We start from the raw sequence: 14436 nt of genomic DNA, 5'->3' as shown, positions 1-14436 counted from the left end.
ACGCACCACCAGCCAACTGATTCCGGAAACACTAACAGTCCCTTTAAAGGCGCCCCCGCCTGTCCTCCTTCCGTGACGGAAAGGCCATGACTAAGCAATGCCAAGTATAATTTCAACTTACAAAAGAACGTGAAATAAAAAGAGACGATGCTTTAAATAAAGGGTATGTGAACAGAAACACGTTTATTACAAAAAAAAAAAACCAAAAAAAAAAAAAACCAACACAAAAAACATTCACATTGTATTGAGCTACAATATGGCAGCAGATAAAAAAAATTATTGTACACGGTTTAAGAGAACTCCTAACAGAACATACTCTTGTTGCCACGGGACAGACACAGGAGCCCCCGCACTCAGTAGCGGCGCGTGAAGCGGGTGTCGTTGGGGCGGCTCCCCCGGTTCTGGCCTCCGAAGCCGCCCTGCATTCCGCCGCGTGGGATCACGTGGCCCCGCGAGGCCCCGCCTGGGGCGAAGCTGCCACGCCTGCGACACACACAGTTGCCGGGTTGCTCCGGAGCCCGGGGAGCCCACCCCACGCTCGCCCACGGGCTGTGCTGGGAGCCGCGCTCCAGCGAGCACAGACAGGAAGTTGGTGGGGTGTCCCGGACCCCCCCCCCCACTCCCAGGCGACCACCGTGCAGAGGGGAGAGCGGAGAGCTGGAGGAGCAGCCAGCAGCTTACCCTGACATCCCTCCCCGGTTCATCATGTGACCTGGCCCAGAGTGCCCGGACATACTCCTTTCACCACCTGCGAGACAAGAGAGGCTGGTCACACGGCGCCTCTGCGCGTTGACCGTAGAGGAAACGACACAGGGCTCCCTCGACTCCAGTCCCCTTCCTGGGCCACCCAGTTCACTCAAACCCCTCAGGGCCTGGTGGTTACAGGGACTGCACACACCCGCTGTTCCCGCCAAGTGGCGGCCGAGAGGAGTTACCTATGCCCACACTACTCTCCCGTGCCAGATGGCGTCTGTCCATCCCCCCACCCCCCATCCAGCCAGTAACAAGCAAAACCCCAAAGGGGGACAGCAGAAGCAGCTGTTCCCGCCCTCGAGAAGCAGGGAGTCAAGCAGAGATGGGTGTAAAGCAGGTGCAGCCTGAGCCTACCAGATGCTTCTCCACAAAGACCTGTCCCCGGCTGGGCGCCAGTCCTCACCTTGCCACCTCTTGTGGTCCCTGTCTACCAGGCCTCCGTCAGCAGCGCCCTGCCACGCTCGGTCATCTTCTATTCTTCGGCCGTGGTCCCCCCAGTCACGTCTGCCCCTTCGGAAAAGACACCTCTGATCTGGATTGCCCCCCTTCCTGCACCTTCCAGAACAGTGGGCATCACGGGTTCTGGAAGGTGGGGGTGGCATTCCGTGTGCCCGGCCTCCATCCCTCTGAGCGGTGGGGGCGTGCACTCCTCCCTGACACGGCGAGCCGCAGCAGGACGCGCCAATCCCGCCAGTGGCGTGCGTTCGGGCCCCGCAGGTGTTGGGGGGTGGGGGTGGGGGTGGGGGACACAAACCTGGGCGGAGGAGGCAGCCCCCGGCCCTCGCTCATCCTCTTGTCGGAGCCGTAGCCCCACCCGTCACGGGAGTCCCGCCCATGGCGCTCTGGTCCTCCGTGGCGCTCGGGGTAATGCTGGACGTGAGAGAGCCAGACCAAAGAAAGCTTTCAGCATCAAGCTTGGATCCCAAGGCCCTTGAGCCAACAAGCCAGTAAGTGTCGTGAGCATTCTACATGTGGTCGTGTGCCACAAAGGCCACCTTAGCTTGCACGACAGAGTTTGCTCACGGATTGCCGGAGAAAACCAAAGACTGCAAAGACCGGAGAAAGAAACTGAGGGCCGAGAGCCACCCTAATCCAAACAGACAGACTTCAGGCACCAAAGGAGGCGAGCGGCCACCCTGCGCCAGGAACAGACAGCGGGGCGTCGGCCCCGAGCTCTAGCCCCTCGGAACCTCCAGAGCAAAATGGCCCCCGGGGACCCTTTCCACGCTCCGCCCAGACCCGGCGCCTCACCAGGCCAAGCACCGGCCACCCTGTGGCACTGCCTGTGGAGAGCGCTTGCCTGGCCCTGGTCGGCACGTCGTCAGAAGGAAGGATGGAAGGGAGAGCCTCTGGTTCCAGGCAAAGCTGTTTCCGAAGAACGACCGGCCACGACCTGCCCCTCCCCCGAAGCCCGCACTGCTGCCGGCCGTGACCGCTGGCGACCGCTGGCGACCGCCCCAGGCGCTCAGGTGCTGGGGAGGCGCTTCCCCCTCCACTACTGCTCTCGTGGTTCCACAAACCCAACCTGCAGCCCTGTGGTCTTTCGCTCCAAGATCACATTCTAAGTGAGAAAAACCAGAAGGCGGTCCTGGTAACGAGGCCGCCCGGTGGCTGCCTGTGTCCGAGCTCTTCTGCGCCCGCTAAGCCAGGAGCCCTGTTACGTGGGGAGCCCCGGCCATCATGTGTGCCCCGCAACCTGCCTCCACGGGCCTCACGTCCCCAAGTGTGTGCAGACACCTCCCTCCCCAAAAGCGGGGGGCGGGGGCGCAACGGTACAACATGGATGGAACATGGCACTATTCCTTCAAGGCGGAAAACCAAAAGGCACGGCGACCAGGAAAGTAGGGCGGGCGGAACAAGAGCTGCTTGCACGAGTGCCCGGAAGTAACACTTCCCTAGAGAACCTTCAAGACACGGCAGCTTTTAACAAAATTACAGCTCGTGACTCAGACCGCTTCCTTTCGGCAAATGCAAACATTTAAGAAAAACTGATCTTTTCTCGATGGCCTTCCGAAGACACAGGACAGACACACAGTGCAAAGCCCGTCTCGAGCTGCTCCCGGTTTCCCACAGGGTAGCCACGCTCCTCTGCCCACCAACCAGCCGGGGCCACGGCTCAGCAGGACCCCGAGAGCCTGTGCTGGCGCCTCCTCTGTGTCCCGTGTCACCGCCGGCACCCAGCGCGGCACCGGCATTATTACTAAGGACAGCCCACACAGAGAAAACATCAGCCAGTAAGGGCCGGAATTGAGCGGGCAGCGGTTAGCAGCTGCTCTCGAGGACCTGGGCCACCCAGGACAGACACGGCTGCCAGCCCAGTAGTCCCGACACCCTGAGCAGGGGACAGCGAGCGTCCTCACTCGCAGCTGGGAGACAGGCTCCGCAGAGTGCTGGCACCAGAGCACTGCTCTCTGTCTGGTTCAGCTTCTGAAGCCTCCACATTTAACAACCGACCCCCACTTCACCAAAGAGAACCGCCAAGAGCGGGTATAGACTGAGCTGCTCCTCAGAGTCACCTCTAGGAAAAGAGGAAAGAGCAGTGTGCAAGGACTGCTCCGGAGGCGGCAGAGGACGCCCTGGACGTGGCCAGAGCCGCGCCGTCCCCAGCCATGCCCTCAGGGAGTGAGGAAGGAGGGCAGACAATGCTGTGCTTGGGCAGGGGAAGGACACACATGGGACAGCGATTCTGCCCCAAGCCACCTTGACCATGACCTTCCCAAATCCCTCCCCTGCCCCCAGATATTCCAAGTAAACCCACGAAAGAGTCAGCACTCATTGGGGAAGTTCTTAACCTAAACCTAAGACAGAAAAAAGGAGAAAATGCAGCATATCATCTAACATGTCAGTCCTGCAGACAGAGCCCCTCAGGCTCACCTGAGGCTCTTTAGCCTTCGTTCGTTAGTACCGATAAAGCATTTAGCTACTTTGTTACTCAGAAGTGAACAGAACCTCGGGGTCAAGGCCTACACTCACTCTTTCTCCACCTCAGCTGAGGAGGGGGAAAGCATGGAGAGAGAATTGGTCCCACAGCAAAAACCGAGGCTGCAATTTGAGTTTGACTCACCTGTCCTTCTCTTTCCCCCATCATGGATCTTGAACCTTCTCTCCTAAAAAAGGAAATTTAAAGGACAACATAAGAACAGAAAGATAGTCGATTAGACACCTCCCAAACAGAAAACATTTCTTAAACCGCACCCAGGAATTCATACCCGGAGGGACTCAAAGCCTAGAAGGGCCAACCCGAGTTCTTCATCATTCAGACCAAGAGGAAAAGAGAACTCGTGCAAACAGGCAGGGTCAGTGGGGGCCTGGCTGACCTGTCGACGGAGTGGTCAGGGTAGCGGCCCCGATCCCTGTGGTCAAAGTCATGGAAACGATCCTGGCGGTTGAAGTCAGAATGGTAGCGCTCGTCCAGAGCGGCCCGCTTTGCTTCCGGCCAGTAGGCATCATCTCGCCTGGAAGGGGAATAAAGAAGTAAGTATAATTTCTCCTTCAAGTCCATGACCTTTGTGGAGCTGGTGAACCGAACCCTGAAGCTATCCCTGGCTCCCATCACTCCACAGAGCTTCTTTGCCACACGAGCGGAGAGGGGCTGGCAGGGTGACGTGGGACCTGACTGAAGAACCCCCTTCTATTCTGTCCCACAAGCCTCACTTGGCCCTAAAGAGAAGAGCTTCGGTTTTCCCAACAGGAGGGCACGTGGGACACCTGCACCTCCGCAGGTCACCTCTGCGAACCAGACATGGCCTCGATCAATCAGGACAAAAAACGAGAGCCATGACCCTGAGCTCTCCTCAGTGCAGTACCTCTTCTCCTCCAACATGGACCTGACCCAGCAAAGACACCAGCAGGGGGACGTTGAGAAGCACTTGAAATACAGTTTCAAAACATTTATGACCATAAGGGACTCCCAGCAGCAGTATTTTGCACAAAGGCATCAAAAATCCTACACCAGCTTGAAGGCCCTCAAAAGAAGTCCTGCTAGATATTACCCGAGGACCTCCTTAATCCACGCGAGAGACAGAGAGGACTAGGACACGGGTTCTTCCCAAGTGGCAGTGCGTGCAGAAAAGCTGCGTCAGGTCAGTGCTGGGACTACAGCCCTGGGCTCCCACCAGCAAGGACTGAAGTCAGGCCTGGTTTCCGCTGGGCTGGGGCTGGAGTACTCGCCAAAGAGGACGTCCAGGAATGAACCAGAACACACTGCTACGATTGACAAAGCCTAAGTGGGAGCCTGAATAAGGTGTCTTTGGTCTCAGGTCACCTGCTCCGCACCTGACTCACATGTGGCTCTGGGCCTGAACTCTTTCCTCAGGGCTCTGTACTAGAACTTGAACCTGAGGCTTTCTTAGGCGCACGGCTCTCCCCGACCCCCACCCCCACCCCAACCCCTAACCAGCTCAGGTGCCCGACGACCAACAGGACATCAAATGGGGTCGGAGCACGTATGACTGCCGCCTTTGAAATAAAACTCTCCCAGCAGCAGGATCTGGGGGACCGTAACCCGGTTCTAAAGGCCACAGGCCACCAGGCTCACCGGCCGTCCACGTCGTAGGGCCTCCGCACGGCGGGCCGCCGCTCCTGCTCGTAGCGCAGCTCCTGCTGCCGCCGCAGCTCCTCGCGCTCGCGGTGGATGCGCTCCTGCTCGCGCCGCCGCTCGTGCTCCACGTGCATGCGCTCGCGCTCCAGCCGCTCGCGCTCCATGCGCTCGCGCTCCAGCCGGTGCCGGTGGAAGGCCAGCCGCTCGCGGGCGATCTCCAGCCGCTCGCGCTCCTCGCGCTCCCACTGCGCCTGCATGCGCTGCTCCCACTCGCTGCGCTCACGCACCCTGCGGGACAGCAGCTGCTGCAGGGGCCCCGCCACGACCCCCGCCCGGAACCAGAGGGGCCTGGGCCGTAGGGGCTCCGCTGGGACTGGGGCTGAACCTCATCTCCTGAAACTTTTTCTGCGGATCAACATCTGATGCCATGAAGTGGCCCATTAAAAATAAGAAACAGGGGCACCTGGGGGCTCAGTCAGTTAGGCACCCGACTTCGGCTCAGGTCAGGATCTCACAGTTCATAGGTTTAAGCCCAGCGTTGCGCTCTGCGCTGACAGCTCGGAGCCTGGAGCCTGCTTCTGATTCTGTGTGTCCCTCTCTCTGCCCCTCCCCTGCTCATGATCTGTCTCTCTCTGTCTCTCAAAAATAAATGTTAAAAAAAATTAAAAAGAAAAAAAGAAACAGAACACACTTTTCACAGGAAATCCAGTCTGTTAAGACCCTTCCTCCCTATAAGGGCTTCCGTCAGCCCCCATGGAACGAGGCGAATGTACTGGAACTGCAGCAGCGCTGACGACAGTGCCGGTGAGGCTGTGTCGCACCCCCTTGCCCTGCCCAAGGGGCACCAACTGCACCCAGCGTGTCTCCTGTCAGTCTCTGTACCCGACACAGAAGACAGCTGCCACACTGTCCCCTCTCTACCCTTTGCTATGCATTTACAGACACATGCTTACACCTGCAGAAACACACACTCTCGCTGCACCGTGCTGGGTTTGGGACAAGAATGGCTACCGCCTCCTTGGTGAATGTGACACGTCCCGGACCCTCCCACAGCCACCTTTACAGATCGAGGGTGAATGTGACACATCCCGGACCCTCCCACAGCCACCTTTACAGATTGAGGGCAAGCGTTCAGGAAGGGGCCCATGGAGCGGAGAGGCCACGGTTTAGACAGGCAGCACCCAGAGGCAGACCTTCTGATGGTCTCCAAACGTTCACGGCCTCACAAAAACCGGAGGCTCACACACAAGGGCCTCCAGGGCAGGTCTGGGGCACTAGCTCGGCCGCATGGGCCTCCGTGGGATCCCTCTCCAGGGGCCGCGCTCCCGTCCCCACACCCCAAGGCGAACGGTGCACCCAACTAAACTGGCAGATGCAAAAACTGGGCTCGCTGCTCTTTCCACATGTGCTCCCAGTGCCCTAGAGAAGCTACCCCTTGTCCTGTGTCCCTGACCTGTCCCTTCGGTCAACTCGCTGCTGTCCGTGTCCCTACCAGGTGCTTTCTGCCTCCTGACATTTACTTCAGACCACGTCTGTCTCTACCCTCATGGGCCTTTCATCACGGAAGTTACAGTTCCACTCGGTCAACCAACCTCTCCTTCCGGCTCTCAAGTCCTGAACACACCTACTTCCCCTGTACATGGGTGTCGTCAGCTTTCACGTCTGTGTTCTGCCACCGGCTGACGTGAGCCACAGACCCAAAGGGCTGACCAAAGGAATAGCCAGGTGACCTGAAGCCCTTCTGGGGAGAGCCCATCCGTTGGTCCCCAGTGAGAAACGTCCCTACTGACACAGGAAGTCCCCACACGCACGTGGGTCAGCTCCGGGACACTACGTGCCAGTTACTTCCACATGAGGGCCCTGTGTCCGGCGCCTGTCCCCTGGCAGCAGGAAGCTGTTCGCGGGCACCAAGAAGACCGTGCCTTGCCCCTGCTCCTCGTTCTTATTCCATCGATTTTATGAACGCTGTTTATTTTTTAAACTAGTTTAAGAACGGTATCTTGATAGGAAAGACTGTCATTCAGTGTGTCAGTCCTGCACATGTTTAGTTTTTTAAATTTCTGGAGACATTTTCTGTAGCTATTTTAAGGATAGGAACCTCTCCACTCTCTCCCTGCGTACGTCCCACTGTTTCCCTCCCTTCCCACTGCTCTGGGGCCACACTGGGCATGTTAACCAGCACTACTGCAGGAGGAAAGCATCCCAACTCCCCGCCGTTACCTTCCAGAATCGTCAAGAAGAGACGGGCCTAACTGCATGAGAAGATCATTTGAAAACAGCCACAGGATGAATGGCAGGACACAGAAAGTCTACTGACAGCCAAAGGAGCAACTAGGTTTAAAGCAACATTCCGCCCACCGGGGGTCTGAAAATACGCCCCCACGACATGGTTCTGACTAGTGGAGACAGAAGCAGACCAGGAACACTGCTGGACGCGGACTCACCTCCGGGACTCGGAGTCTCTTGACTTCCGGGGCTCTCTGACTCTATCAAAGGACACAACGGGCCGCTTCTCTCTGCTGGCTGATTTGCGGTCCTGGCTCTTAGACACCTGGTTCACCAGAAACACCCGGAAGTTAAGGCGGAAAGGACGGCAGGAAGGGTCAGGGGAGCCCACATGTAGGCGTCCGACTCAGAGGTCGGAAAAGAACGCTGATGTGTGATGGAGCAGCCAGTTAAAGCAGGGTGCTCCCTCCTAAGAAACTCATGTTTTCCTGGACGTACTTAAAAATCAAAACCTCATCACCACGCCGAAGTATGATCCAATGAGAACTTTCACCAGGGTCAAAATGGAAGATATAACACCCCCAAAACTCTTTATATGCTGAAAACCAATTTTTTAAAAAAATTATCCACTTATTTTAAGAAAGAGGGACTGCAAGCAGGAGAGGGGCAGAGAAAGAGGGAGAGAGAGAATCCCAAATAGGGGCTCAATTCCACAAACTGTGAGATCATGACCTGAACTGAAACCAAGAGTCAGATGCTCAACTGACTCAGGCACCCAGGTCCCCCAGACCAATCTTTTCAATACTTGGTCTTCTGCATCCAAAATAAACTCCTAGCCCTTAACTCTACTCTTGTTCTTTTCCTTCCGAATTACACACGCAGAGAGTGCCCCACCACGGCTACCTCTGGTAGAGCGGAGGATTCCTGATCTGTGTGGCTGCATTATTTTTACAAGATCTACTCATCTTAGCCCGGGAACTCATACTTCCATTTTGCCATTTCCCACCCATTTTACATCAAATAAATGTAAACGAGATTACATGTATTAGGACATTTCCAAACTGAAGCCCACTCAGTTTCCAGAACGGAAACACTGGCCTGTGGTAGCTAAAACGGTTTGCCATCTTTTTTTTTTTAATATATTGTAATCATTTAATTAAAAATATTAATCATGTTATTCTTATTCCCTCTTACAGCCACCACCACATTATCATTAAAAATCGTTCAAAATATACCACTTGCATTAGTAGAGCCGTTAACTTTTACCTTCTCACTGGCGCCACCCAAATGTGGCCCCATTTTCTCATTTCTGCACCAGCACAGTAATCTGTTTAGGTCTCCTCTTCTGCTGGGTCTAACTTGTTTTTTTCTTTCTTTCTTTCTTTTTCATAGTTTATTATTAAATTGGTTTCCATATAACACCCAGTGCTTCTCCCCACAAGTGCCCCCCACCAAAACACGGTTTGCCATGTCGAGGCACGGGGCAACGCAGCAGGCCAGAACCTGGCGCTCAGAGTGCCTCTAGCTGGCAGTTCCCTGGTAGGGCACCCACTGTGGTTTCCGCTCAATGCCTGCTTTCCTCTTACAAGTCTGGCGCGTGTCGGGCAGAAGGCCTATATACCAGCGCCCCAGGCTGTTATCGGGCTTCCCTGGCAGGAGCATCGGCCACTCAAAGGGGACAGCACGAGAGTCCCCTGCGGACTCTGCCTGTGCCTTTCCCCACGGCCGGGCTGTGTGCCCTTACCACACCGCTGTAGCCGGTCGTAGCTGTGAGGACCATCACAGGCCAAGCCCAGTGGTCCTTAGGGTGAACTGCTCAAGGAGAGTGGTCTGGAGGACTCTGGCCCCATATCTACCCATGTTGCAAGATCCAAAAATTGAAGTTAGGGTCATGGCAGCTGCCTAAGCCCACACAGCAGGCACAGGGAAACGGTGAGAACCTAAGACCAGTACTTCGTGAACCATCTTCTCTGGAGCATCTGCGATGAGAAAGAATATGGGACTGAGCCAAAGTGGAGACCCAACTTAGAGGCACGGAACGCCAGCTGCGCTACACAGGAGCTTCAGAACATGTGACGGAGAGCTGCCAAAACTCTCAAGGGAGACAATGAAAATGGACAGCTACATGCAGATCCAGGAAAAAAAAAAAGCCAACTAGTCTCATATTTTAATTTTACAAGATAATGCTCTAATCCTAAAACTATGGAGCCTTCACATTTGAATTTTAAAATTAGCTTTAGGTAATAAGAAAACAAAAATTCTCATCAGAACAAAGCTACGTAGAAACAAAAACTTTTAAAACTCTTTCTGTTTTTTGAGGCAACTGGGTGTATCAGTCCATTCTGCGTCAGATTCCTGATTTTACCTCAGGTCATAATCTCATGTTTTGGGAGTTCGAGCCCTGTGTCAGGCTCTGTGCTGACAGGATGGAGCATGCTTGGGATTCTCTCTCTGCCCCTCCCCTGCTCTCTCTCAAAAATAAGTAAACTTTAAGAATGAAAAAATTTAAAAATAAAAGTGGTAAAAAACAGCACTAAAAACCCTAATTAGAAAATTAATACTCACTCTCTCTTTGGATCCTGAGGTCTTGACACTAATAACAGGCACCCCTTTAGACTTGTCCATCACCACGGTCCGCTCCGTTCCTCGACTTCCTACAGGAAGAAAGGAGTCGTGTAAGGTAAGAAACAAAAACCACACAGATTAGAAAAAAAAGATAACAGCAAACCAAAAACCACACCAGCCAGGAACAGAGCACAAGGTGACATCACCTCCAGTGGCAATACCTGATTTTGTGGTTCGAGACCGCTCTGATGGGCCAGGTTTCTGATCGTCTTGATCTTTACTCTTTTCTCCACTTCCGTCTTCGCCCTTCTTAATGTCCTCTTTCCTATCAGCTTTATCTTCCCTCTTAAGGTTCGCAGATCTGTCCAGAACGTCCCAGAAAACAGACACAGGTTAGACTCAATGCTTAGAAAGCAGAGCAGCCACGAGGAGACTCTTGCCGTGAGCACCACGTGACCAGGAGGCTGCCGGGGTCGCCATCAGCGGGACAAGGCCCCACGAGGGGAGCCGTGCTCTCCCCAAGCACCCCCAGAAGAGGGGCTGAAGGAAGGAACCCTCAGAGAGCTACTGAAGGTGAAACTCCTCATGAAACATGAAAACTAAAGGGGTGGGAGGCCCTGTGGTCTCCCTGCGTGGAGAACGTGCAGGATGCGACATGTACAAAGGACCACGTTGGCCAGAGCTCCAACCTCGGAGAAGAGCAGTACCTGTCGCTGGTGCTGGACTTCTCCTTCTTCCCCTCACCCTCTCTCTTCTCAGTTTTCTTCCCAGTAGGTTCATTTTTCGCCTGAAAAAAAGAATCAAGTGCCAAGTATTACCTCATTTCCTAAAAGGGTCACATCCCGGTAAGAAAATCACCACTTACTTTTTCCACAGAGATCATCTTCCCATGGAGCTCTGTTTTGTGCAGGTGGTTAATGCATTTTGTGGCCTCTTCTGCTGTGGACATTGTAACAAAGCCATAGCAGCGAGCTCCGGGACTCCGGGCATTTGTCACAACCTTAGCGCCCACCACCTCAAAGGAAAGCACACGAACAGGGCTCAGACACGAAGCCCTCGCTCACAGACCCCCAACACACCACGTGAAATGCGCAGGGCATCACCACTCACGCTGCTTTCCTCTAATGCTCGAGTCCTGGCACCCGCCCTGGGATGAGGACGGTGGGGGACGCCCTGTCACCTGGTGCCTGACAAGTGGCACATGACAACTAGGAAGGACGATGCTACGATCTCACTGCGATTACTCTGCAGAGCTGCCCCACCTCCGGCGTTCCCTCTGGGGATAGACCCCAGCCGGGATTCCAATGGCCATGTGCGCAGTGAAACAGGAGGACAGATGTGCACGTGGCAACCGACACAGGACCCTACCCCCCCCCCCCCCGAGCAATGACCAAGTTCAGTATGAGAGGTTTTGGTACCAGAGGCACATCTCTGCACACTGCCAGTGGCCCTGGCAAGCTGGAGGGAGGCCCCCGGCTCAGGGGAGGCCCCACGGAAGCAGCATTCCCCCCACAGTAGCCACACGGGCACTCAGGGAGTTTCTGAGTGGCCGTCCCCTACTCAAGGACAATAGGCCTACAATGAACCCAAGACACAGCGGGCTCCAAGGTGCCATGTCCCTGCTGAAAGCACCCATCTGGACCACGGTGGGATATGAAAGGGGCCCACCCTGCATTACCGAGGCCCAGGGAATCACTACTTATCTCTACAACCCTGTCGTATTTAATTTCACTTGTTTTAGATCTCAGACGTCAATAACCAAAGTAAACACTATTGGTTTTCTCTGCTATAAATTGTTGAACCCTTACTGTAAACAGAGGCCTATAAAAAGTCTCACTCTGGCTTGCCCCCAAAGTTGCTCTGAGCAAAGAGCCCTGGATACAGTAGTTTCTTTGGGAGGTGACTCTAGACAGCATGTGGGGAGGCGGAGAAAGAGAGAAGGGAGGAGGGCTAACTCGGGCACCCTAATCAGACACAGAACTGCGACAGGCCTGGAGTGGTGGGGTGCATACACCCGTCGCCACCGCGGTTCTGGGGCTGAGCAGGGAGGAAAGGCAGGCAGAGGTCAGGTGGCCAGAGCTGCCCCGGCCGCGGGAGAGAGCAGGTGGGCTGAGGGTCACGGCAGGGGCACCGCCAGCTACACACACCATCTCAAGGAGCCAGCACCTCTGAGGGTCCTCCAGGCAAAGGAGCCCGCACAGCGGAAGTGATGTGCCCCCGGCCACACAACTGTGAGCAGCAGAGCTGGGCCCACAGCAGCCCAGACCGGTCTGACCCTAAAGGCCCGGCTTACAACCCCTGCTACAGCCTAACTCACATCCTACAATCACCACCATCTCACAGGGGCGCTGACGGCATCTCCCCAGTCTGCCCTTTGCCACCATCCCTTAAGTTGAAGACTCAATACCACAGAAATGGATTTAGAAAATCTTTTAAAATCTAAATGGTGGTGTTGGGGCCGCTACGCAGGCGTGGGCTCTGGGAGCTTCCACCGCCCTCACCTCTAGCCGTGGAGGGACAGACCCTCCACAGGCCATGAGCAAACATGAGCTGAAAGAAGAGCACAGTGTCGTTCAAAGCAGTCACTGAGATGGGATAATAATCGGCATGTAAAGGCCATACTACATTGGCTTAAAAACACGTTCTCTCCTCCAGATTGACCCCCTGGTCTTACCTTCCCATATTTGCTGAAAAGATTCTTCAAATCTGTAGCTCTGGTGGTAGAAGAGAGTCCACTAACCCAGAAATTTCTACCACAACTGCTACGACCTATTTCAAAAGAAAAGTCTGGTCAAAACCAGCACATTCACAAGACCCTTAAAGACTGAGGTCATCCCAAAGCAGACACCTTCCCCACGTCTCCCAGGTGCCAGCACAATCCAGGCCAGTGAGGCGGGAGGGCGTGCCCCGTCCTCACACAACCCTGCAAAACGCAGAGTAGGCCCACCAGAGTGGTGAGCAATGCCAAGTGTTGTTTTTTTTAAATGTTTTTATTTTTGAGAGAGAGAGAGAGAGAGGAGAGTGAGCAAGCAGGGGAGGGGCAGAGAGAGAGGCAGACAGAATCCAAAGCAGGTTCCCGGCTGTCAGCACAGTGCCTGACACATGGCTTGAACCCACGAACCGTGAGATCACGACCTGAGCTGAAGCTGCAAGCTTAACCGACTGAGCCCCCCAGGGCCCCAGCAATGCCACTTTAACAACAGTGAGCCAGGGGCTATTAGGCACATGGCAGGTTGGTTCACTCAGAAAGACACCAAATGGCACGAGGCAGCATGGTGGGGTGGCTTCTGGACATGAGCCGGCTGCTATCAGGATGGACCCGATCCAGAGGCTTCTCCTGCTTGTCACGCCCCCCCCCCTCCCCGCCTCATCTGTGGTTCTCTAGACTGCCAAGAGAAACCTGAGCCAACAAAGTGTCTTCTCTATTAGCGATTTTAATAGAAAGCGGAGGTGCTGGTAAATCTGAAGTACCAGACAACCCCAGGATACTGGAAACCAGAACACGTTTCCCCATTTACAAGTATCAATGAGGCTAAGGAATCTGCAAGTCAGAGTTAGTCAGGATCAATGAGCTCAAAGCGCTCCCGCAGAAACAGGTGTCGGCTTCAAATCGATAGGTTAACTCTTCGGACCTGGCCTGCTCCCTAGAGCCCAGAAGCTGCAGAACGAACAGCAGAGGAGTGGAGAAAGGCTTCAAGAAAGGCTCAAAGGCACATCTGGGAAAGAAACACGGTGTGCAATGAACCCGAACCAGTACCCCACTGGGGCCAGGGCCCAACATGCTCCAAGGGACCAATGTCGCCTCAGTGACCTACCCTTTTCCTCTTTGGAAAGCCTTTTTGTATCCGAGTCATCTTCGACAGAACTAGAGACAAAAGATAATGTCACTCCAGAAGGAAGAAGCAGAGAGGAAACAAACTCAAAATTATAAAACACGTGCTGAGGTTGCATACCTACCCGAAATTTAGTTCTGAAAAAATGACACCCCGACAAACTTGTATTGGAAATCTGACCTAACCATAAGATTTCAGACCCATAGGAGTTAATTAATTCTGCTGGGCTAAAGATAATTAGGAAGAATTAAAGAAAACAACCATGATAGGTTGAGAAAAGAAAAAAAGATTATGTAATCAGTTTAAAATAAACAAAGAGAAATAAAACATTGCTTAGAAGTAAACTACAATTGCATCAGTCTGGCTGGCCAATTGCAGAAAAAACAGCTTATGTGTGTCATTAAACGACCAATGAAAAGGAGATAGCGTCTGGTCTAAAACTGAGAAAAAACAAACCTCATTTTCTGATCAGCGCCCTCACTGGCTGAGGACTCTTTAGGAGCCGGAGGGACTTCATTA

At 54.2% G+C, this 14436-nt stretch overlaps 1 protein-coding gene across 1 annotated transcript in view; it reads right to left on the bottom strand.

Moving 5' to 3' along the window:
- Window positions 1-210: 210 nt before the first annotated feature.
- Window positions 211-14436, bottom strand: part of SAFB (scaffold attachment factor B) — a 35290-nt gene continuing 21064 nt past the window's right edge. Inside the window, exons 7-21 of the mRNA XM_029916457.1 lie at window positions 14374-14434; window positions 13900-13949; window positions 12759-12853; window positions 10950-11099; window positions 10792-10871; window positions 10306-10445; window positions 10085-10173; window positions 7738-7844; window positions 5291-5581; window positions 4071-4208; window positions 3818-3860; window positions 1508-1623; window positions 1157-1257; window positions 682-748; window positions 211-483 (exon numbers count right to left, since the gene is read on the bottom strand). Of these exons, the coding sequence (XP_029772317.1) occupies window positions 354-483; window positions 682-748; window positions 1157-1257; window positions 1508-1623; window positions 3818-3860; window positions 4071-4208; window positions 5291-5581; window positions 7738-7844; window positions 10085-10173; window positions 10306-10445; window positions 10792-10871; window positions 10950-11099; window positions 12759-12853; window positions 13900-13949; window positions 14374-14434 (1658 nt within the window). The 3' untranslated portion in view covers window positions 211-353. The remainder of the gene's footprint in view (window positions 484-681; window positions 749-1156; window positions 1258-1507; window positions 1624-3817; window positions 3861-4070; window positions 4209-5290; window positions 5582-7737; window positions 7845-10084; window positions 10174-10305; window positions 10446-10791; window positions 10872-10949; window positions 11100-12758; window positions 12854-13899; window positions 13950-14373; window positions 14435-14436) is intronic.

The sequence above is a fragment of the Suricata suricatta genome, chromosome 12 (genome assembly GCF_006229205.1).
Source record: "Suricata suricatta isolate VVHF042 chromosome 12, meerkat_22Aug2017_6uvM2_HiC, whole genome shotgun sequence".
Classification (NCBI taxonomy): Eukaryota; Metazoa; Chordata; class Mammalia; order Carnivora; family Herpestidae; genus Suricata; species Suricata suricatta.
The sequence above is the reverse complement of the archived record's forward strand: the minus strand, read 5'-3'. Positions and strand labels throughout refer to the sequence as shown.